The sequence below is a fragment of the Paramormyrops kingsleyae genome, chromosome 21 (genome assembly GCF_048594095.1).
Source record: "Paramormyrops kingsleyae isolate MSU_618 chromosome 21, PKINGS_0.4, whole genome shotgun sequence".
Classification (NCBI taxonomy): domain Eukaryota; kingdom Metazoa; phylum Chordata; class Actinopteri; order Osteoglossiformes; family Mormyridae; genus Paramormyrops; species Paramormyrops kingsleyae.
In genome coordinates this window covers 13,225,637-13,247,106 of record NC_132817.1, presented here as the reverse complement: position 1 = coordinate 13,247,106, position 21,470 = coordinate 13,225,637, and the positions used below count along the sequence as shown (strand labels likewise).

General features: G+C 50.3%; 4 protein-coding genes across 9 annotated transcripts; 3 read left to right on the top strand and 1 right to left on the bottom strand.

Moving 5' to 3' along the window:
- The first annotated feature begins 2,451 nt into the window (after nt 1-2,451).
- Nucleotides 2,452-7,183, top strand: LOC111847589 (protein ABHD8-like). 6 transcript variants are annotated; one of them, XM_023818924.2, is made up of 7 exons: nt 2,452-2,843; nt 3,392-3,491; nt 3,646-3,738; nt 3,954-4,663; nt 4,751-4,921; nt 5,015-5,231; nt 5,792-7,183. In XM_023818924.2, the coding sequence occupies exons 4-7, from the start codon at nt 3,963-3,965 to the stop codon at nt 5,987-5,989; spliced, it is 1,287 nt and encodes a 428-aa protein (XP_023674692.1). In that variant the 5' UTR covers nt 2,452-2,843; nt 3,392-3,491; nt 3,646-3,738; nt 3,954-3,962; the 3' UTR covers nt 5,990-7,183. The 6 variants fall into 6 exon arrangements, with proteins under 6 accessions (XP_023674692.1, XP_023674690.1, XP_023674691.1 ...); XM_023818922.2 differs by having other exon boundaries at nt 3,392-3,514; nt 3,646-3,728; XM_023818923.2 differs by having other exon boundaries at nt 3,392-3,514.
- Nucleotides 7,184-7,860: 677 nt separating this feature from the next.
- On the bottom strand, nt 7,861-15,584 carry lonp1 (lon peptidase 1, mitochondrial). Its single transcript, XM_023818856.2, has 18 exons — nt 14,973-15,584; nt 14,377-14,465; nt 14,117-14,236; nt 13,780-14,032; nt 13,596-13,657; nt 13,327-13,456; nt 13,145-13,228; nt 11,566-11,786; nt 11,331-11,469; nt 11,052-11,230; nt 10,891-10,978; nt 10,691-10,813; nt 10,494-10,610; nt 10,252-10,392; nt 9,638-9,803; nt 9,319-9,539; nt 8,454-8,618; nt 7,861-8,374 (listed from the first exon to the last, which is right to left on the bottom strand). The coding sequence occupies exons 1-18, from the start codon at nt 15,525-15,527 to the stop codon at nt 8,225-8,227; spliced, it is 3,003 nt and encodes a 1,000-aa protein (XP_023674624.2). The 5' UTR covers nt 15,528-15,584; the 3' UTR covers nt 7,861-8,224.
- Nucleotides 15,585-15,885: 301 nt separating this feature from the next.
- On the top strand, nt 15,886-18,705 carry larp6b (La ribonucleoprotein 6, translational regulator b). The gene is made up of 4 exons (XM_023818914.2): nt 15,886-16,852; nt 16,959-17,069; nt 17,151-17,364; nt 17,462-18,705. The coding sequence occupies exons 1-4, from the start codon at nt 16,818-16,820 to the stop codon at nt 18,548-18,550; spliced, it is 1,449 nt and encodes a 482-aa protein (XP_023674682.1). The 5' UTR covers nt 15,886-16,817; the 3' UTR covers nt 18,551-18,705.
- Nucleotides 18,706-19,050: 345 nt separating this feature from the next.
- Nucleotides 19,051-20,952, top strand: ndufa11 (NADH:ubiquinone oxidoreductase subunit A11). The gene is made up of 4 exons (XM_023818969.2): nt 19,051-19,229; nt 19,866-19,958; nt 20,546-20,668; nt 20,754-20,952. Exons 1-4 carry the CDS (start codon nt 19,151-19,153, stop codon nt 20,864-20,866), a joined length of 408 nt encoding a protein of 135 aa, XP_023674737.1. The 5' UTR covers nt 19,051-19,150; the 3' UTR covers nt 20,867-20,952.
- Nucleotides 20,953-21,470: the final 518 nt, after the last annotated feature.

Here is a 21,470-nt window from a genome sequence, read left to right as displayed (position 1 = left end):
ATACTGGTTAACTCACATCGGGTCCAATAATATCTTTTTGCAATTACAGTGGTACCTCGGTATACGTCCTTAATCCGTTCCAGATCAAACACTGCTTAATACTAAAATACAAAAGCAATTAGATTAAATAAATGAAAAGAGTTATAGCACGGGTTCACTGAATGGTAGCAACTGGCGTACTAACGCTCGTGGGCAGTCGTGGCTTTGTCTCGATTGAGGTAAACAAGGGTAGCGCGCGGTGCCGTGAGTCATTTTGACCCATAGAAATTCTAGCACGCAAGTCGTATTTCAAACAAAGTTCGTATACCAAGCACTGTATATAATATCCTATTGGGTCACACCCAAATATTATAAATATCATTACCGTTTTCCTTGGTGTGAATGACAGAACATATTATACCTTCATACTTTCTACATTTTTAAAGTTCGTTTTACCGCACCTATAGGTGTCGTTGTAATCCAACATGCATACAGATGTTTTATCAAAGGCAACATATCTGCACCGAATACAGATGTTAATTCTATAAATGCTTTTCAAAATGACATGAGCGAGATGTAAGCGTATAAGAAACTTGTGTACATGTTGAGTACCTAAACCTACCACCTCCATTTTTGTGTTTGTGTTTACTTACCTAGCCAACACTGTCCTAATACTTATACAGGACATCTTAATACTGGCAATTTAGTATACATAGGCAACAGTAAACCAGTTACGCCAAACCAGTTATAAATGTTTACCAAACTGAGAAATATAGACAAACTCGAAAACCATTCATCTGGATTGAGCTTAACTTTATTTATCGACACAATATGAAGAATGAGTCCCAGGGCAAGCCTCACTCCATTAAGTTAATAATGTCTCGGAGGGTTGCTTTTCCGCGGAGTTACTTCACATCTGCAGGTCCAAACCCACAGATAAGATGTCCCACATAGTCTGACACACAACAGGGCCTGATCAGTGCGTCAAAGATTTCCGTCCTTTGAGCATTCTTCTTAGAATCACCTCGATGCCGCCACGAGTGCTGATCCTCTTCAGCCAGCCATGGGTTCTCTTTCGTTTGATGTTCTTGGGCTGGTACTCGGTGCCGCGCTTGACTGTCCGTACCTGCTGGCAAGCCCAAGGCAGAGACTGGAACACGCCACCTAGACGCTGAGCTGCAGTCCCGAATGGTACCCAGCTGCTAACTGCCCGAGTATGTGAAGCGCCGGAATCAAGCAACTGCATAAGCGGGGTCCTGTAGAAAAAAAAAAAGACCGGTCCCTTTACACGACAATTCACCCAAGACCAATAAACACTGATTTATACAGAAAACTAAAGATACACACTCCCAGGTCCACGCCATGGTGGGCCATCTACTAAACTAAAGTAAATGTACCTGATTGGCGTCCATCCAATTCCAGACAGCAGGCGGGCTGCTGGTCTTAGTACATTCATTTTTGTTTAACTTCGTTTTTATTATTGGACAGTGGCTAACTTGCTCATTCTACTTTCATGACTATTTCTGTTATTCTATTCCTTACGCTTGCAGCTACGGCTGTATCTCGATCAGGGCAATAAGAACAGGAAGTTAGTCACGGACGTCCTTCCGCCACCAAGGTCGAAATTTACCACCGATCTGGGATCAGTCGTGGCTCCTCGTAGCAAGGTTAATTGAGGATTGCTAGCAGAGAAAACTGGTCCTAGAACAGAGCCGTCCGAGTGTATCTGCGCATGCGTAAAACGGTGTTCTATTATAGAAGGTGGTGCGGCATATTTGCTTGTGGTGTTTGTGGAAATGGTTTCTGTACCACTGGTGAAACACTGTTGTCGCCTGTGACTATCGTTCTAAAAAGAACCATAGTCATCGACTAAATATATTATTGTTTAATTATGTCAAACATGATTGTTTTCAAATAAAAATGGACATGATGCTCATTTACAAGGCCGTTTATTTAATGATAAAATGTTGCATATGCATGGTTTTTTTTTTTTTTTTTTCTTTTTGCATATGCATGGTTATACAACATTATTAAATTTATTTGTGTTGTGTATGCAAGACGTAAACATAGTCTAACAAAATCTCTTGGAGACAGTTGCTTAGCAACTAGAGCACTCACTGCGGTTGTGGTACAGAAAATGTATTTTGATTCAACAATATACATAAGTATAAATGTTATTAATTAAAAAAAATTAAGAATATTTGGATAAACCGGCGTGAATGATAAATTTTGTTTCTAAACAGTGCAAAGAAACACGAATAACCGTAGGACGGGTCGTACAGAAACAGATTTGCATAAGAACTGCAAGTAAGATATAGAACAATCGATGCGCGTAGGCGACTAATCTGGGTCAGCCTGGGGATGGTACATTCCGAGTGGAAGAGTCTCGCTGTGCCCGGTCGTCCCTCCACCTGCCTCGGTAACAGAGACTGCAGACGCCTCATTGGCAGACTCTGTACTGATAGCGGCAACTGATTGGCCAACACCGCTGTAAATCACAAGGAGCGGCGGGGCTTCGCCGATGCGGCGTGTAGAGGCGATGAAAGAGGGGGAATCAGTCCGGGTCTGTCCAACCCGGCTGATGGGTGCTTTGATTCACCGCATGATCATCCTGCCAATGGCTCCGCAGGGGGTCAATGGCGCAGCGGCACCTGCGCACCCCGGTTCGCCACCATTTACAACTAATTTCCATACTAACAGGTAAACTCCCAACGGGGACCTGAGAACCAGTTTAAATGCAGCAGATTCCAGTAAAATTTGAGTATTGGATTGGCTGCGGTTTTGTGGGCGTTTGAGAAAATAAAGGAAACTTCGTTCGTCATCTGTCATTTTTTCCACTTCTGCTGGAAACGTCGGTGAATCAGGTAAGATCTCCCTCGGGATTTTTGACACCTGTCACGTGTCCCCCTCCATCAGGCTTTAATATGCGTTTGCGGCGCGGTTTTCTAGTGCCGTGTCTTCATCGGAGGTTTTTAGTTTTGTGTTCTGGCCAGCGGGTTCAGGCTATCCATTGCGCAAAGGGGATGCTGCGGCAGCGCTGGCAAGTGGGTGCCGCAGCAGTGAGATGTCTACTGCAGAAGCGGACTGCCGTGCAGCCCTCAGCCTGCTGGACGGGTCTTGTTATTGCAATATGCCCGCATTACAGGCACCGTATTACCTTGTGTTGATCCTGGGACTTAGCGCTTTTTATCAGGGCAATTAATGATGCACAAAATAATGATTAAGTCGGTGTATGGTAGCTCTTAGGGCCAACGCTTAAAAATGACCTTCCTGCGTGTCCTTTACAAAGACCGTCTGCACAACCGTAATGCGATAGGCGTAGAATAGTAGAGCCACGGAACTGTCCTGGAGTGCCAGTAACCCGGGTTCCATCTCTGTGTTTGCCTGTGCGTGCTGACCGGGCTGGTCCCAGCCACACTGAGGTGACGACTGGGACTGGGAGGATCTGCTACAGCCACTGGGTGCACAGAAAACTTACTGCAGAGAAGCATCCTGCTGTAGCTGATCCCTAGGTGAATCTGAGTGCTATATAGAGGTCAGTTAGAGGAGAGCCCAGTCTATTGGATTGAAGTTACTGTTGTTGTTGTAGTAATAATAATAATAAGTACTGATGTGGTGGCATCAGTACATAATAACTTATTGAGGGTGCTGTTGTTTTGGCCTTAGAGAGAGTAAAGGAAGCAGGTGAATGTGAGAGGAGAAGCCAGCAGGGATTGGCTGCATGTCGTGCTTCAGCGCTGCCTCTGCTGGTGCGCTTTGGTAACTGCATGTCCGACCGTTGACCTCGGTCAGCAATTCAGCATCATCTTGTCATGCTTCCAAGAGACTAATGATGGCATTCAGGCTAGGGCCAGCTGCCCTCCACTCATTCGCTGCTGTGTGAGGATGTATTCCTTAGGTCAGCTAGCGATTCTGAATCAATTGAATGTCACAGAAACATGGGCTAAGCATGTGATATTTCTGTGTGTCTGCAGGCGGGCACTATGCTGATGGGCATTGTAGAGGGTCTGCTGTGCTGCTTGACGGCGAAGTACAGTAACGCGCCAGTGCGTCTCCGAGCCCCAGACACCAGCGACGGCTTCGAGTTCGTGGAGGTGAAGCCGGGCCGGGTGCTGCGAGTGCGCCACGTCGTTCCCGAGCGGCCGGCTGGCGAGGAGGTGGATGTGCCACCAGGGGTAAGCGTTCGCTGCAAGCGGAAGATCGTCGTGTATCGCGGCGGGCAGCTGCTCATTGAGAACCTGGCCGAAGTGCCCCGCTCCGAGATCCTGCACTGCCAGGACGGGAACACTACCGAGGTTAGCGCCACGCTGGAGGTGGAGATGGGCGCCGCCCTATCTGCAGGGCCTGGGACTACACCTCCCACAAGCCGCCGGCGACGCAGGCCCAAACGCACGGTGCTGATCGACATGGAGCAGCGAATCTCCAGCTGCAAGGGCAGCCAGGCGGACGTGGCGCTGTTCTTCCTCCACGGGGTGGGTGGGTCCTCAGATATCTGGGCCAATCAGCTCGATTTCTTCTCACACCTCGGCTACGAGGTGATCGCCCCTGACCTGCTGGGCCACGGGGCCAGTTCAGCGCCCGAGTTCCCTGCCGCCTACACCTTCTACGCTCTGGCGGAGGACCTGCGAGCCGTCTTCAAGAAATTTGCGCGGCGACGTAACATCCTCATCGGCCACTCTTACGGGTCAGAGCCTCCGTCCACGAGTCTGCCGTCGCCACCCCCAGACCGTGGGTTGCCTCCATGGTCCTGAAGCTCTCTGTGTCATTGCAGGGTATCATTCTGCACCTTCCTAGCACATGAATACCCGGAGCAGGTGCACAAGGTGGTGATGATCAACGGCGGTGGTCCAACAGCCCTGGAGCCCAGCCTCTGCTCCATCTTCAACCTGCCCTCCTGCATGCTACACTGTCTCACGCCCTTCCTGGCCTGGAGCTTCCTCAAGTAAGCCCGTCAGTCCGTGGCCCTCCGAAGTACACGCGATGCGGAATGGAGCCCTGGCTGTGATATACTCCTGCTCTTTGTTGCTCCCCACAGGGCCGGCTTCGCCCGCCAAGGGGCCAAGGAGAAGCAGCTGCTGAGAGAGAACAATGCCTTCAACGTGTCGCCCTTCGTGCTGCGGGCCACCATGAGCGGCCAGTACTGGCCTGAGGGCGATGAAGTGTACCACGCGGAGCTCACCGTGCCCACCCTGCTGCTACATGGCATGTGTGACAAGTTCGTGCCGATCGAGGAGGACCAGCGCATGGCAGAGGTGCCCAGAGTCTCTCACTCAGCCACCTGACCCAAGTGCTCTAACCTCATTCTGTCACTCACAGCCACCAGTCCTCTAATCACGGTCTGTCACTGTCACCTGACCTCAGTACACCAACCACAGTCTGTCCCTCACAGCCACCTGACCTCAGTTCTCCAATGAGAGTCTTTCAGTCAGTCACTTGACCTCAGTGCTCCAATCTCAGTCTCTCCCTCATAGCCACCTGACCTCAGTACTCCAGTCAGTCTGTCACTCACAGTCACCTGTCCTCAGTACACCAACCACAGTCTGTCCCTCACAGCCACCTGACCTCAGTGCTCCAATGAGAGTCTTTCAGTCAGTCACTTGACCTCAGTGCTCCAATCTCAGTCTCTCCCTCATAGCCACCTGACCTCAGTACTCCAGTCACAGTCTGTCACTCACAGTCACCTGTCCTCAGTACACCAACCACAGTCTGTCACTCACAGTCACCTGACCTCAGTGCTCCACCCTTAGTCTGTCACAACCTCAGTGTCTCCAACTGCCATGTTCCTGACCAGCCCTGTGGTTTGATCCCTTAGATCCTGCTGATTGGCTACCTGAAAGTCATCGAGGAGGGCAGTCACATGGTGATGATGGAGTGTCCAGAGACAGTCAACACGGTCCTGCACGAATTCTTCCTCTGGGAGCCCGACACAGCGGCCAGACAGCCTCCCACCAAGCCCGATGCCGAGCAGGCCACTCCAGCCCCTGCAGCAAGAAACACCAAAAGAAAATAACCAATGGGAATCTGAGATTCCAGAGAGTGTAACCAATGAGAGTCCTCGATGCTGGTGAGAGCAGAGCGATTTGTGAGCTTGTGCACAGCAGGCTGATATGAGCATATCTGTTCCAGGGCCAAGGAGAATGGAGTGGAGGAGAGGATGTGAGAGATGGGGAGGACAGGGAGAGCAGGAGAGAAACTGGGGGAGAGTTGGAGAGGAGGTAGAAGATGTCAAGGAACACATAAGGGGAAAATCTAGATATTTCAGAGAGGGAAGTGCATCACTGCCGCACACCCCACCCACCGATCACTCCACCTATCCCACCCAGAACCCCCCCCCCCCCCCCACCCTTGGTGAGGAGAGGGCAAAGGAGGCGCAGAAAAGTGCTGGGAGCTTCTCAGTGAGGAATTAGTGTCACAGGATTGGGTATATGTGACAGAGACCATGTGAGCCAGCCAATCAGCTGCGGGAGAGAACCAGAAGCTGGGGAACATGCGTGTGCTGTGTGTGTGTCCGTTACTGCAGGCATTTCAATCTGCCTGAAACCCCACTCTGAGTCTACTTACCAGGTTAAATACAGTAGCACTTTGTGAAATGTTATTACTTGCTTGAGTGTAACATTGTAAGCAGTGAAGTCCACGTGTACAGACTTAAATCATCTCGTCTCCTTTTGTGAGGCACTGTATGTGTGCTTTGTGCTGTAGTGCCCCCTTGTGTTCAGCTACAGCCTCAGCAGTGTTGTTCTTAGCTCCTCTGACAGGGGGGGCCTCCTGTCCTTAAAGCAATTTATCTGACCAAAGGTTTGGGCATGTGGTCCACTTCAGGATGCCCATCCCTTCACAGGTGCATTATGGGAAATCATTGTGCACACGACCTCAGTTGCTCTGACTCCCTCCTCCCCTGCTTCCTACCTGCCATGTTCACATGGTCTGCCGGCAGATGCATGTGTATGTGTCCCTTTAGTGGTTTGGGCTCAGGAGGAGAATAAGGACAGGAGATGCCTCCCCCTCATGTCACCGTGACTGTGTGTCTCTGTGCCGTGTTTTGGTGTAAATGTCACATTGTGCAGCACATTACTCAACACCAATGACCCCGCACAATGTCCATTAAGTCTGATGTGCAGCTGAGAAACCCTGGACGTCCGTGTCTCCCTGTCTTAATGGTGAATGTGAAAACAGCGTGAAGAATAAACGTGGTTTTTAAATGCTGCCTTCTGAGGTGCCTGTCTTTCCATGTGCGCAAGCCCACACACACACACGCAGGTACGGCTGCTTACCTCACCCTGCTGGGTCCAGTTCTGACTGAGGCCTCTGGACTTTCGCTGCACCGCCAAGAGTCTTCCTCGCATCATGGATGGCCCATGTGATGGCATGAAGAAACTCCCCGATTCCCCCAGAAAGGCTGCCCCGGGTACCACAGGGGGCCGTGACAGAGGGTGTCTGTGGGGCCCCTCGAACCCATGGCCAAATCCCAGTCGGTCCAGCAGGCCGACAGGAAGTGACTGACAATCATATGCTGCTGCAGCTGAGGTAACGTCACACGCAACCCCCAATATATGGTAGTCATCTTAGAGACGCAGATTAACCCTCCCTTACTCAAAGGTACAACAGAGACACTGGCTTACATCTGCAGGTCCTAAATGGTGTATTCCCCCACGATGAGCAGTATAACTTAACTGGATGTCCTCCAGAGCAGGTGAAGCCCTGTTGGACCTTTCCATGGTTGGTTGAGTTATAGGAACTAAAGATACATTTAACACAAGTTCATGACCTTAGATGACAGACCTCATTATATGACTCACACCTAAAATGGCTGTTTTGTTACACCATAAGCATCTGACAGTCTTACTGAATCCTGTGGGTGGAGATGACACATAGAACAGAGACTAGCATAAAGATTTATATTTATTTCTGTCTTGACAGAATACATTGTGTAAAAGTGCCACTTTGCACATACATATAAATTATAACGGGAATCATAACAGCGACTGTACGGAAGGCGGGAGGGGAAGGTCAGTCTTCAGAGACGGCCCTTGGCTCCGCCCCCTCCCATGGTCTGCTTTGATTGGCGGTCATCCCGACCACACAAAAAACGAAGCCCACGCTCACTGTCGGTTCACAGAAGCACTTCACAGGCCAAACCTCAGCGGGTCCATGGCCTAAAGAGCTAACTAGCTTGGGCTTACTGCCTCAGTTTGAGTCTCTGGGACTCGAGTCAGGACCGGTGGTCCTCCCAGGACGGGGAGGCATGTCACTGCCTGGGGAAGACGACGTCGTAGATCTGCCTGTAGTGCTCAACAAAGTGCACCTCCAGGCCCTCAGTGATGTAGTCAGGCAGGTCCGAGTAATCCTTCCTGTTCTCCGAGGGAAGGATGATGCAGGTGACACCAGCGCGCTTGGCCTGCGGGGGACAGAGGGTCAGGGGGGCAGAACCGAAAGGCTGGGGACGGACTTCAGGTCGCGGACGGACAGACACTCACGGCGATGGTCTTTTCCTTGATGCCGCCCACGGGCAGGATCTTGCCCGTCAGGGACACCTCCCCGGTCATGGCCACATTCTGGCGGGCAGGGGTGCCAGTGGCCAGCGACAGCAGTGCCGTAACGATGGTGCAGCCAGCACTCGGCCCGTCCTTGGGCGTGGCCCCCTGCGGGCAACAGGATGCCATCCACCTCAGATCCAGCAGTCAGTGTGCTTCACTCCCCCCACCCAGCCTGCCCAGGCAGCTCAACTACCTCAGATCAGCAGTCAGTGTGCTTCACTCCCCCCACCCAGCCTGCCCAGGCAGCTCAACTACCTCAGATCAGCAGTCAGTGTGCTTCACTCCCCCCACCCAGCCTGCCCAGGCAGCTCAACTACCTCAGATCAGCAGTCAGTGTGCTTCACTCCCCCCACCCAGCCTGCCCAGGCAGCTCAACTACCTCAGATCAGCAGTCAGTGTGCTTCACTCCCCCCACCCAGCCTGCCCAGGCAGCTCAACCACCTCAGATCCAGCAGTCAGTGTGCTTCACTCCCCCCACCCAGCCTGCCCAGGCAGCTCAACTACCTCAGATCCAGCAGTCAGTGTGCTTCACTCCCCCCACCCAGCCTGCCCAGGCAGCTCAACCACCTCAGATCCAGCAGTCAGTGTGCTTCACTCCCCCCACCCAGCCTGCCCAGGCAGCTCAACTACCTCAGATCCAGCAGTCAGTGTGCTTCACTCCCCCCACCCAGCCTGCCCAGGCAGCTCAACTACCTCAGATCAGCAGTCAGTGTGCTTCACTCCCCCCACCCAGCCTGCCCAGGCAGCTCAACTACCTCAGATCCAGCAGTCAGTGGCCCCCCTGTCAGCAGCTCCTCCCTCTTACCTCTGGCACGTGCAGGTGGAGGTGTGAGGTCACCAGAAAGTCGCTGTGGGGTTGCTCCTGCATGAGGAAGGCCCGGGCAAAGGTGTAGGCGATCCTGGCGCTCTCCTTCATCACATCACCCAGCTGGCCCGTCACCTCCAGCGAGCCCTCACGAGGTCCCTCTTTACTCGGTGCCTCCCTCGGTCGCCGTAGCGACGTCTCAATGAAGAGCGTGGACCCTCCTGTGGGAGGTCACGGGCGGGTGAGAACTAAAAACAATCAGGTGTGTGTGTGTGTGTGCTGTATGTCACATGACCCTTGAGAGACCCCCCCAACTCACCCATGGCCGTCCATGCCAGCCCCATGACCACTCCCGGGGGGGTGGTGTCGTACATCCTGTCCACGGTGAAAATGGGTTTCCCCACGTAATCCTGCAGATTGTCAGCGGTGATCTGCACGGAGCTCTCCTCCTCGCTTACGATGCGAAACGCCACCTTCCGGAACACCTGTGGGCAGAAGAGTCATCGCCACATCCATCACCCCACGGTCCCTACAGCGCCCCCTTGTGTCGGGTTAAATAACTGATACTTTACGCCTCCCCCAACTTGCTCTCTGTTGGGGAGAGCAAGCTGGCCACTAAGGGCAGCCGCACGTTGGGGCTGGGGGTTAAGGACCTCGCTCAAGGACCTGCAGTGTGCCACGGCCGGGCTTGAACCAGCGACCTTCTGATCATAAGACAGTTAGCCCACTGAGCCAGATGGTGGTCACCGTATGAAACCTCGATATTTTAATGACTGAGGGACTGGATTAAACTTCACTAGGGTCAGTCAGTCTTGAGGAAGAGTCGCTTGGAGCGGAACGTGCTGGTATGGAGCCGAGCAGCCTGCCCAACGCTCCCAGCACTGCCCAACGCTCCCAGCACTGCCCAACGCTCCCAGCACTGCCCATTCTCACCTTCTCCACCTGCTTCTGCAGGTTCCGGACTCCGCTCTCCCTGCAGTACTGCCTGATGAGGGCACTCAGGGCCTCTGAGGAGATGGTGGCCTTCTGCTCGTCCAGCCCGCACAGAGCCCGCAGCTGGGGCACCAGGTACCGCTGCGGGGTGCACAGAGAGAGGCTGTCACGGGGAAGAGTCACATGACCCACTCACCAGAACCTGCCTGCCATCATTATATCAAAATGACGCCTCTCCCCACCTCGGCAATGGCTAGCTTCTCCTGGGCCACGTATCCAGACACGTTGATCATCTCCATTCGGTCCCTCAGTGGCTCTGGAATGGTGTCCAGCACGTTGGCTGTGCAGATGAACAGCACCTGGAGGGCAAGAGAGCAGTCAGAACCCATTTAGAGACACCACAGAGCCCAGTGGAGGGGGAGGGTTAAGGAGCACCAACCTTGGACAGGTCGACCGGCACATCCAGGTAGTGATCCAGGAAGTTAGAGTTCTGCTCTGGGTCCAGAAGCTCCAGCAGAGCCGAGGATGGGTCGCCCTGGTAACCTCTGCCAATCTTATCAACCTTTAAAAAGAAAGTATGTTAAAAAGTCACAAACACATTAGCCACCTGGTTACCCACAATGCCTTATGACTGAGTACCTCATCAATCAGAACCAAGGGATTCTCACTCTTCGTCTTCTTCAGACACTGAATGATCTTGCCAGGCATGGCCCCCACGTACGTCCGCCTGTGTGACACAAAGGCACATGGTGAGGGACATGGTGAGGGGGGGGGGCGCTCGGATCCGGACAGGGGCGTACCTGTGGCCCTTAATCTCGGCCACGTCCGTCATCCCGCCCACGCTGAACCGGAAATACTCGCGGTTGAGCGCGCGGGCAATGGAGCGGGCTATGCTGGTTTTGCCCACACCAGGGGGGCCGTAGAAACACAGTATCTTGCCCTGAGTGGAGCTTCGCAGCTGACTCACTGCAATGAACTCCTGGGGGGGGGGCAAATGCAGCAAAGGATTTGGTGAGAGGGTGAAGCACTATTAATCTGACTGAGACCACTAAGAGCCCTCAAACCCAAAATGTGCTCACCAGTATTCTCTTCTTGACATCGTCCATCCCATAATGATCCTCCTCCAGCACCTCCTTGGCCCGGTTCAGCTGAAGATTCTCCTCGCTGTTCTTGCCCCAGGGCATTGAGGTCAGCCAGTCCAGGTAGTTTCGGGTCACACTGAATGAAACGATCAACCAAGAGTAATAACGCACAGTCAGAGGAGACACACAAGCCAAGGGTAAGGTCAGGGGTCAGGGGTCGGGAGACGCTGACTTGAATTCAGAGGAGTGGTTGTCCAGCAGGCTGAGCTTGTTGAGCTCCTCATCAATGACATCCATCACGTGCTGTGGGACCGTAAGGTCCTTCAGACGTTCCCGGAACTTCTCCTCGATAGCATCCTTGTCCTCCTTCTCAAGCCCCAGCTCCTTCTTGATGATCTTCAGCTGCTCCTGGAGGAGGTACTTCCTGTGGGTCTGCTTGATCTTCTCCTCCACCTTGGCCAGAACGCGACAAGCAAAGCTTACACCTACTCCAGTGATGACATCGGAGGATGTCTGGCCATCACAGTTATGTAAGCTGATATCAGCTAACATTCATTCCCAGATACTGAGAGAAGGGTCCGAGTGGAAAGAAAACCGTGGTCTGGATTTGTACTTTATGGACCTGAACTTTCCACCATTTAAGTTCCACTTTCAAAAATCCCAGGCTATAACTTTTAATCATTAAGTCCCAAAATCGACTGAAAGATGGAATCAGAAGTCATTGAAATACTTAGGAGTCAATTTGCCAAAAGATATTACAACCTTATCAGCAATAAATTATGGACCCAAAAATTTGACATAGCTGACATAGCAAAATGGAATTTAACCCCTTCATATCTTTTATAGCAAGATATCTGCTAGGTATTCTCCCGTTTGCAACCACAGACCACAGGCCTCACCGAAAGAGGGGGTCCTCCCTCATCTACCAACAAGAATTGGTTGTTTGATTGGATCAATACAATAAACAATATATATGTAAATGGAAAAAATAACATTCTCCCTTCAGCTAAGGGTGTCTAAATTTGTTAAATACTGGTCTAAATGGGCAAAATATATTAAACCCTTGAGGTCCTATTTTGTAGAAATACAAAATTACTAAACGTTCTAGTGTTGAATCTAATGACCTGTCCACCTCTGATTCTGTCTGAAGTAATTTAATTTTGATGATGATGGTGATTATGGATATTATTTTGCATTTGTATGGATTATCATCCCTTTATTGTGTAAATAGTTGGGTTATTTTTTTACTAATATTTTGGTAAAAAGATAAAAATATATTTTAAAAATTCAGAAAAATAGAAGTTACATTAAATGTGACTTAAGTACATACTTTTTGTGTAAAACATACTAATAAAATGTGTGTATGTTTACTTTGTTCGATAAAATGAACATAAACCCACTTGTTTTAACACCACATCTGAGCACAGGGCACACATGTGATGAAAAAGAAGCCTGTTTCTGATAGACAGAATCTACGGCTAATTGTAAAATCGAATGTTAGCAAACATTAAGGTCATATCAGTTATAATTTGTCACATCAGTGCCACTTTCATCATCATGCTAATTAAAACATATTTAACAAAATGAAATCTCCTCCTCTTCCACATACATCATTTACATCATTTCCTTACGCTCAGAAGAGAATTACTGATCGAGGAGGATTACTCACAGGTGAGGTCTGCAGTTGGACCCTTTTGGGTACTGCATTAATAAGCGCATGGCAAAAACTGGCCAGCAGAGGGCACCAAGACTGAGATAACAGCCTGATAACAGTTATCTGGCAGCAAGGTAAGGTTGGGGGCTGTTCTTACCTCCCTTCCAAGACGCTGCTGCAGTTTGCTGAGCTCGAACTCTTTCTTCAGTAAAGAGAGGGCTTTGTACAGACGCTTGGGAATCTGCAAGTGTAACAAAACGACCAAAACACTCAACCACTTCACAAATGTATAAAAGTACACAAGACACAGGATGCAGCAATTCTTCAGACCCCACTTACATTGGTCTCCTCCAGGACGTCTTGCAGCTCATGTGACTCTGCTCCGGTAAGAGCAGCGCCCATGTCACTCAGGTAGATCGGGTTGTCCACCACCCTCTGGCCTGCCTGCATCATCTGGAGAACAGACTCTCTACAAGGCAGAAAAGACAGCACCCTCAAGTGACCTGGAGGACCTACTGCGCTAATATTGCAATTGGTCATGTCATCGATTATACCCATCGGGTATGCTTGCACCGTGAGACATATCGAGTATTTAACTGTATCCGTACCTGTAGAGTGGATTAAGAGCAATGATATCACGGATGGTCTTCACTATTTCTGCAGTCAGGGCCTTTGGGATGATAAAAAAAGCTTTAACATTGACACTAATCACCATGTTTAAACGACAGACCAGTTTTTCTACACTGTGCTTATGCATTACCAATAATAAACCATTAGATGGCACAGGTTTACCTTGACCTCCTCCGTGACCTGAAAGTCCTCGTGAACCACATTCTCCACCTCCACCATGAGTAGCTCCGAGGAGGCAGGGGGCACTGTAACCGGCTCAACCGTGAGATCCGCCTTCTGCACGCGCTCCTCCATGGTCTCGCCCAGCGCGTTGCCCTCCTTACGGGTGGCCCTCCGCTTGCGGCCCGGAGCTTTGGGAGTTTCCTTGCCTTCCTGTCCTTCCGTTTCAACATCCAGCTGCCTGGTGATTCGAATCCTGGTAGGGAAAATTACCTTTCAGCATCACAGGCATACATTCAGAGGCAAATAAACTGGGAATGCTGGGAAAAAGGAGGCCTACCGCCGGTGTCCCATGACTATCATACGCAGCTTGTCACCCAAGTCCTGCATCTCATGAATCTGCACAAAGGTCCCGGTGCTGTAAACAGCATCCAGATTCTCCACCACATCCGACTCGTTGCTGCACACAGGGGAAACCAGAAGACATGGGAACAGGGAACGCCGGCACTCCAAGCCCAGAGCACGGAGCTACGGCCTCCAGGGGCAACACTGAGGCAGAATTGGGGTAGCACATCTGGCCTCCTAGTCACCGAACCTCACCCGTCATCCTTCTTGAGGAACACTCCCGCGTATGGCTGGGCTAGGCTGACCTTTCTCCTCAGAAGGTCCACCAGCTGCTTATTTTTTATCTGAAAGAAATATCCAGTCAGGACCCAGAATTTAAATCATGGCCAGTCCAGAGCTGAAAGTATATGGCAAAATACTGGTTAAAAAAAAAAAACAGCTCAGATCATCAAACTTGTAATGACCAATCAAAATCGGGCCAATACATTCGTTGATAAAATAATTAATTCAAGATGCCTGTCAAAGCTGACAAGAAGGTCATCGTTATTTCAAATAAAATGAAACAAGAGCCATTTGCGATTAGTCGCCCCTCAAGGTTGTGTTTGGGTTGGAGTAAAACCAACAGCGAGCCATCAAGGACAACAGTGTTATTAAAATGGATGCATGATGAAATCGACATGAAGATTACACCAGCATCAATAAAATCCGTTTTTTTTTCCAGAAAAGCAGAAGTAGAAACTATGATTAGCATAAAACATGTTTAACATTTGATACTTCTACGTCGGTAATATCTATTTTCATTTTAGCGACTTTTATTAAGTTCACCCCAAGGCTGTTAAGAAGTTGCTTACCTCGATTATTTTGATGAACCGGGGGAAGACCGGGTTCCTACTGACGGCGATCAGCGGCACGTTTGGGAAAACTTCAGGTACCAGCATGGGTGTCAGGGCTGTCATCTGCGGGGGGCTGTACGCGGCACCTCCATCGCCCCCGTCCCCAGACTCATCTCCGACTCCGGAGTCGCTGCTCTCTGCCCCGTCGTTCCCAGAGAAACTGCTTCCCCGGTTACCGAAAAGGCTCCGTGTCTGGGTGTAGATGACCGCATCCCGAGTACTAACAGTGTTCCAGACCCCGCTAAAAGCACCAGCGACCCTAGTCCACGGTCTCAGATGCGCTGACCTCGCAGCCCAAGAAGTTGAAGTAAACCCAGACCTAGCTTGGCTCACGGGTAAATGAGCAAAAAAGCCATTTGTTGAGTACATGCGCTGAGCCGCTAATGGACAGCTTCCACAAGGTCTAGCAAATTTGTAATTCCTACATAAAGTCGGAGTTTTACTTCTCTGACAAACGATCTCAATTTTGCTGCTTTGCCTCCAAGCAGCCCACATTTTCATGTAGGCGGCCATATTGAATCTCGAGCTTTCCGTTGTGGGGAAAGGGGCGTCACGTCTGCGCGCAACTGCGCGAACCATTTGGATCCCGAAGGTTCTGGATGGACCGTTAACTTAAATGAAGTGTGCAGAAATGTATAACTCATGGTAATAAATTAAATAAGATATATCAGAAGCATGTTATCTTATGTGTTGAAAACTGCATTTTGTGGTATACATTTACCCTGTTGGTGTACTATTTGCGATTTAGTCATCTGCGCAGTTATAATGCAATCATCACCCCCAAAAAAAATGTATTCTGACAGCCTTATGACGGAGGCGAAGCCCCGCCCCCGACGCGCTACCCCGCTGTCACTTTGGCAACACGGCGCCGCAGGGAATTTCCCGCAGCGTGAAACGCCGGTGAAGGGATTTTACTGGCAAAACGCGGAGTGTGACTTTCATCCCTGACCATTAGGATCAGCCTCTTCAATTATTTTCAAGGGCTGTTCTCAGCAGTTTGTTGTCCACCCGCCGTATCGCGTCAGGAAAGCATCCATTATGTTTCTTAAATGCACACGCACCATCCATTAATTTATTTTAATTTCTGGAATATTTTGATGATATTCTGCGCTGTGAATTCTGTCTTTTTACTTAATAAATTTGTTTGTGTGAACTTTACCAGCCTTACTGCTGTAGGACTAGAATTTCGCACTGGTTTCAAGAAAGTTTATCTTTTCCTTATTCGGTTGTTTTCTCAATTCATAAAATTAATTTATCGCAGTCAGTATTCTTAATCTTCTCGTTAAATGTACCTGCTCGATATGCGTGCACTTATGCGGAACTCTGTCATCTTTAATATCACAGATCTTAATCTTTAACATCGTTGTTACAACTGAAGCTGCCCTATATTGGTGCGTGAGTGTTTTGCTGGAAATATATGCATTCTATTATGTCCTACATATTCCTAAAAGTATAAAATGAGTATAAAAAAAATGTGCGAGGGGGCAAATGTATATATATTTTTCGCCTCTCAATAGGCTACTTAAATTCAACTTACGGCTTATATATTAAATGTAAGAATTACTATCAGTAAATAAATATGCAATGCTTTTATGAACTTAAGTCGAAACATTAAATCCCTATTCAATCGGTTAACAAGAAATAGGGGCACTGCAGTGGGTCTACAAGAGACGGTGATTGATCCTGGGTAGCCCATGTCAGCCGGGGCTTCCCCTGCTCATCAGGAGAAACAGCTGAACCTCGTTCACCGTTTGCTTGGAAGGCAGAACCGTAACCTTTAAGTTACCGCGCTCCAGCTGCCTAATGCAGGGTTATGAGGAAGCGGCACGGGCGCTCAGGTTATTCTAAACACATTCGTGAAATTAAAACTTTAATTTTATAAATCAACACATTTCATGTTGACCATGTTCCCCCCTTCTGAATGTGCTTTAATTTCTTGTACAGCATGTCGTCTCCCCTAATGGAGTTCCTGTGCCGCAAGCTGAGCTTCTCAGAGGAGTCCTCAGATGTGCACACTCTGTCCACGGAGGACGGGCTGTATGATACCCTGGACGGGTAAGCTTGAAGGCCAGTACGGCTGGGCAGCTCTGTGCCGTCCCATGCGGCTCTGAGTGCAGCGCTTGTTCGGGTCCGCAGGAGCTCCGCTGAGCTGACTGACGTTTTTGAGGATGACTTCTTTGAGGGTGAGCCGTGGAGTCCACCGCTGCTCGAGCTGCGTCTGAAGGTGGCGGCCCAGTTGGAATACTACCTCTCTGATGAGAACCTCACCGAAGATGCCTTCCTGCTGAAACACATCCAGAAGAACAGGATGGGTTACGTTAGCCTCAAGTTATTGACGTCTTTTAAGAAGGTAATACAGCGGCTCACAAGACCGTAGGTGAGATCTCCATTTTGTGGCGCTGTGACGGATGGTTTCTTTGTGGCTTATCTTGGATTGCTTGGCGAAGGTGCGGGAGTTGACGCGGGACTGGCGGACCACGCTGGCGGCGGCTCACTGCTCCCGCCTGCTGCAGGTGAATGAGGAGGGTACCAAGGTGCGGCGACGGGACCCGGTGCCTGAGTGGCTGCTATGCATCCCCACCAGTAAGCTGCTGCTAGCCTGGAACCTCCTGGGGGACGTGGGGGCGGAGGAGCGAGCAGCGCTGGGTCTGGAGCCACCGGGCCTGATGGAGAGAGCCATGAAGCTGTTCGGCTCGTACGGTGCCATCGCCTCCTTGCGCATCCTGCGGCCGGGGAAGGAGCTGCCGGTGGAGCTGAGGCGGTACGCCAAGAGGTACGCGGAGCTGGGCCGCAAGGTCTGCGCCGTGGTGGAGTATGAGCAGCTGGAGGCGGCGCGCCGCGCCTACGAGGCACTGCGGGCAGCGGAGGCCCAGCCCGGGGCGCCGGGTAGGGACACGCGGGTGGCGATGCTGGGCAGCCGTGGGACACGGAAGCCAAGCTATGGCCAAGACTGCGCGGCCGAGCCGGAGGGCCGACCCAGTCAGGGAGCCCCCAGGAGGCCAATCCGTAGGGCCCGACGCACACTGGAAGACTCCGCCCTCTATAGTTCTTCAGAGTCTGACTTCGCCCCGGGGTCTCCCAAGCCTGTCCGTCGCATGACCCGGCCGCCGTCTTTGTATGGCAGCCCATTCGGAATCCCCCACGCCTCCTTCCACGGCGACCCATTCAGCAACCCCTTAACCAGTCCCATAGGCAGTCCGCTGCTCCCCCGCAGGCTCTTCTCTGTAGGGAGCCACACCCCATCCCCGCTGGTGGTTCCGGAGCTGGGAAGCAGCCCCGTGCTGGCTGGCAGCGCGGTCAGGAGCAGATGCATGGGAGACTGCAGCCAGGATGGCGGCGGCAGTCCTTGGGTGCAGCGCCGCAGGACGGCAGCCGCCCAGACCCCCTGCCTGATGGAGGGATCTCCCTCTGTGGTGGGCGGCCAGCCCAGGAAGCAGTGGCCAGGGGTGGTGGTGCTGCGCCAGCCCCAGGGTCCAGATGGTACGAAGGGCTTCTACAACTGCCTGGGGAGGGGGAAGCTGCAGCTGCGCCCATGAGGGACACTGGGTGACTGTCCATCAGCCTGCGGCATGCCGGAAGCCAGGTGGCACTTCAGGCACTCAGTGGTGTAAATCTTGGAATAAGATGTGTGAAATTTCAAAGAGCATTGTAATGAAAATTTAAAAAAATAATAAACTTTTGTACTCCAAAATTGAGTTTCTGTGCTTCCCCCCCCCCCCCCCCCCATCAGGCCAACCATACTTAATACCTCAAACCATCTTTTCACACTGCTACGCATATTTTTTTTGCTTCTACCATTCATGGACGGCAACAGTTTGCTTAACTGCTAGTTTAAATGGTTTGTTCTGCGCCATAGCAGAGGGCCATACAGTCAAGTAAGTGCTTTGCAAATGGACCCTTGTGCCCGCGAGAGTAGCTCCTTGTTAACACTGCCGAATTGTTAATTACATTAAATTCCACATACGGGTACGACGACCTTGTCTTTTATATAAACACCATTTTTTCCCACTCCAGCGCAACAGGGGGCGATGTTCACCTTTCTATGGCAAACTGCTCAAACGCACAGAAGAAGAGCTCTTGTTCTCGCACAATCGCGCGATAATTCGGATTTCTTTGCCCTTGCTGTCGGACTCAAGATGGGTTATTGGGATTTAGAAGAAGGGAAGGACTGCATAGAAAAGACATGGATTACCACGAAACTGGGCACCGCGCTTGGTGGGTCAGGACATCTCTCTTTTCATTTTAATTTCGCCATCGGACCCGGGCACACGTCCGACATCTGTACATACAGTACCCTCCTGTTTGCCGTCTCAAGCGCCTATTCGCACCGGTGTCTGTGTTTTACCCAGCTACGTGGGTTTCTTTAAAACCGCTGTGCTTGCTAAATAACATTAAGGAAGATAAATAGAAGCTAGCGGAGGCTGAGCAGGAGTAGCACTGAAGCCGGAAAGGAGAAGCTATCAGTGCAAGGTTTCCGCAACATAAACAGGACAACATAAACACAGCAAAGGCTGTTTCAGTAGGCTGTGCGGTGCAGATAAGTGGCCCTATACAACCCTAAACTTGTATACCTAACACGTATGCACTGAAATCTAGTGGAGGTTTTGCGTTTAATATCGTTACTAACTCACGTGCGTCTTCCCTTCAAAGGAAATAATACCAATAACCCTATTTGCCGAAACACATGATTCCTACATAAGTTCTGCTTTAATTGATGGTACCATCTTCTGTGTGGTCCAGATGTCAAAGCCATCACACCTTTAGAGATGTTGAATATAGTCTATAAATGCATTTAAATAGTGTTTTCTTCCATCTCCTTACTGTTTTACACACACTGATTTCTTCCTGCAGGTCTGGTGGGTTCAGCCTACCACATTGTGGCCTTTCAGCCAGATTCTGCCATGCAGGCCATTCAGAGAGCCACAGCCGGTACAGTGACCATGGGTGAGTGGGCACTCATCTGCCTGCAGGAACCCGTGTTTCCTCACTTTTCCCCTCCAGCAGGGACACTAACTGAATGATTTGATTTTAGCTGTGAATTCAGGGATTCTGTGTAACATTACGACTGAAACTGTCGTGCTGTTTACAACCTAGAAGAAATACTGTTGGTTGCTATTAAAAATCTTTAATAAAACCTTAGCTTGAACACGCAATGAAAGTATATCAACGTAAGCTATACTGACATCCGATGTCTCTTTCAAAAATATATCCATATACAGCAAAATTCGATAAAGGATACTGCCCAGCCCTAAAGCAGTGTCATCGTTTTTTACACACTTTTCAAATATATTGTGCGCCCCCCCCCCCCCCCCCCGTTCCTCACTGAAGCCCCCTAGTGGGCCAGTTGAGAACCACTGCCCTAGATCACCTTGACTAACCTGGTAAAAGAAGCAGCTTTATGGTATAAGCAGGTAAAGCCCATCAGTCTCTTTGAATAAAGGCCTCAGTCACTAACTGGAAGTGATATGCCTTTCTTCACTGTTAAGACAGCATTACTGTTGGGTCTAAAACTCTGCTGTCCGTTTTCCCAGCATCCCTAGGGGCCATCTTCGGCATGACCACCTGCCTGAGCGCCCAGTTGAGGGAGGCCCCTGACGATCCCCTGAACTACTTCATCGGCGGCTGTGCCTCAGGAGTCTTTCTGGGAGCTCGCAGTGAGTCTGGCCGCCGGGGGGAGGGGTTCCCATTAAAGCTCGGCCCGGTATCGCCTGTCTTGACTGCCCCGTGTTTGCCACGTAGCTCATAGCGCCATGACGGGGACGACGGCCTGCCTGGGGCTTGGCACCGTGGCCATGCTTACCAAGGTGGGCAAGAAGGAAGGATGGAGATTCTCCGGCGCCCCCAAGCTGTGACCCCCTGTGACTTGCTGATGTCCTGGACCACAGCGCTACTTGTACAATGTAGAATAATAAACATATTTAAATACATATTGTGTTAATGGCTGCGTTCCGCGTGGTTCTTACTAACCACACAAATACAGTGCTACCTAAATGGTTTATTCATAATGTTTTTTTCTGTAAATACTTAAGTGAAACCACATATGCACAAAAACTAAATCGGCGTTCGCGAAAACTGAAAATGGTTTCCATATGTCGTGTTCCTAAAAATAGCCACTGTTTTCCATAAATACAATCACAAAGCATAAAAAGGCTAAAGAGTTTCACCGGGAAATCTTTTGCCGTGTTTTCCAGGCTCTTCTGCAGAGGTTCACCACATAGTTCTGGAACAATTTTGCATTGTTTTGGGTTGTTATCATTTTGAATAATAAAGGGCTGTCCAATCTGTCATAATCCCAAAGGGCTACTGTGCCCTTGCTGCCATTGCTATGAATTCGGCAAAGATCACAATCTGTCACCAGAAAAGTATCCCAAACCATGACATTGATTCATCCATGCTTGATCATGTGCCTTTCAGTGTCTTGTTGAGTGTAAATAGAGGAAAGATCCTCTTTCCTGC

Coding starts and splice junctions, on each gene's coding strand:
- LOC111847589 (XM_023818925.2), top strand. CDS start 3,963: ATGCTGATGGGCATTGTAGAGGGTCTGCTGTGCTGCTTGACGGCGAAG. Junction 4,664..4,750: donor CTCATCGGCCACTCTTACGG/GTCAGAGCCTCC, acceptor GTGTCATTGCAG/GGTATCATTCTGCACCTTCC. Junction 4,922..5,014: donor CTGGCCTGGAGCTTCCTCAA/GTAAGCCCGTCA, acceptor TGCTCCCCACAG/GGCCGGCTTCGCCCGCCAAG.
- lonp1 (XM_023818856.2), bottom strand. CDS start 15,527: ATGGCCGCCTACATGAAAATGTGGGCTGCTTGGAGGCAAAGCAGCAAA. Junction 14,466..14,972: donor GGTTCATCAAAATAATCGAG/GTAAGCAACTTC, acceptor TATTTCTTTCAG/ATAAAAAATAAGCAGCTGGT. Junction 11,470..11,565: donor AACCACTCCTCTGAATTCAA/GTCAGCGTCTCC, acceptor CGTTTCATTCAG/TGTGACCCGAAACTACCTGG.
- larp6b (XM_023818914.2), top strand. CDS start 16,818: ATGCAGGGTTATGAGGAAGCGGCACGGGCGCTCAG. Junction 16,853..16,958: donor GAAGCGGCACGGGCGCTCAG/GTTATTCTAAAC, acceptor TTTCTTGTACAG/CATGTCGTCTCCCCTAATGG. Junction 17,365..17,461: donor TATTGACGTCTTTTAAGAAG/GTAATACAGCGG, acceptor TGCTTGGCGAAG/GTGCGGGAGTTGACGCGGGA.
- ndufa11 (XM_023818969.2), top strand. CDS start 19,151: ATGGGTTATTGGGATTTAGAAGAAGGGAAGGACTGCATAGAAAAGACA. Junction 19,230..19,865: donor GAAACTGGGCACCGCGCTTG/GTGGGTCAGGAC, acceptor TTCTTCCTGCAG/GTCTGGTGGGTTCAGCCTAC. Junction 19,959..20,545: donor AGCCGGTACAGTGACCATGG/GTGAGTGGGCAC, acceptor CCGTTTTCCCAG/CATCCCTAGGGGCCATCTTC.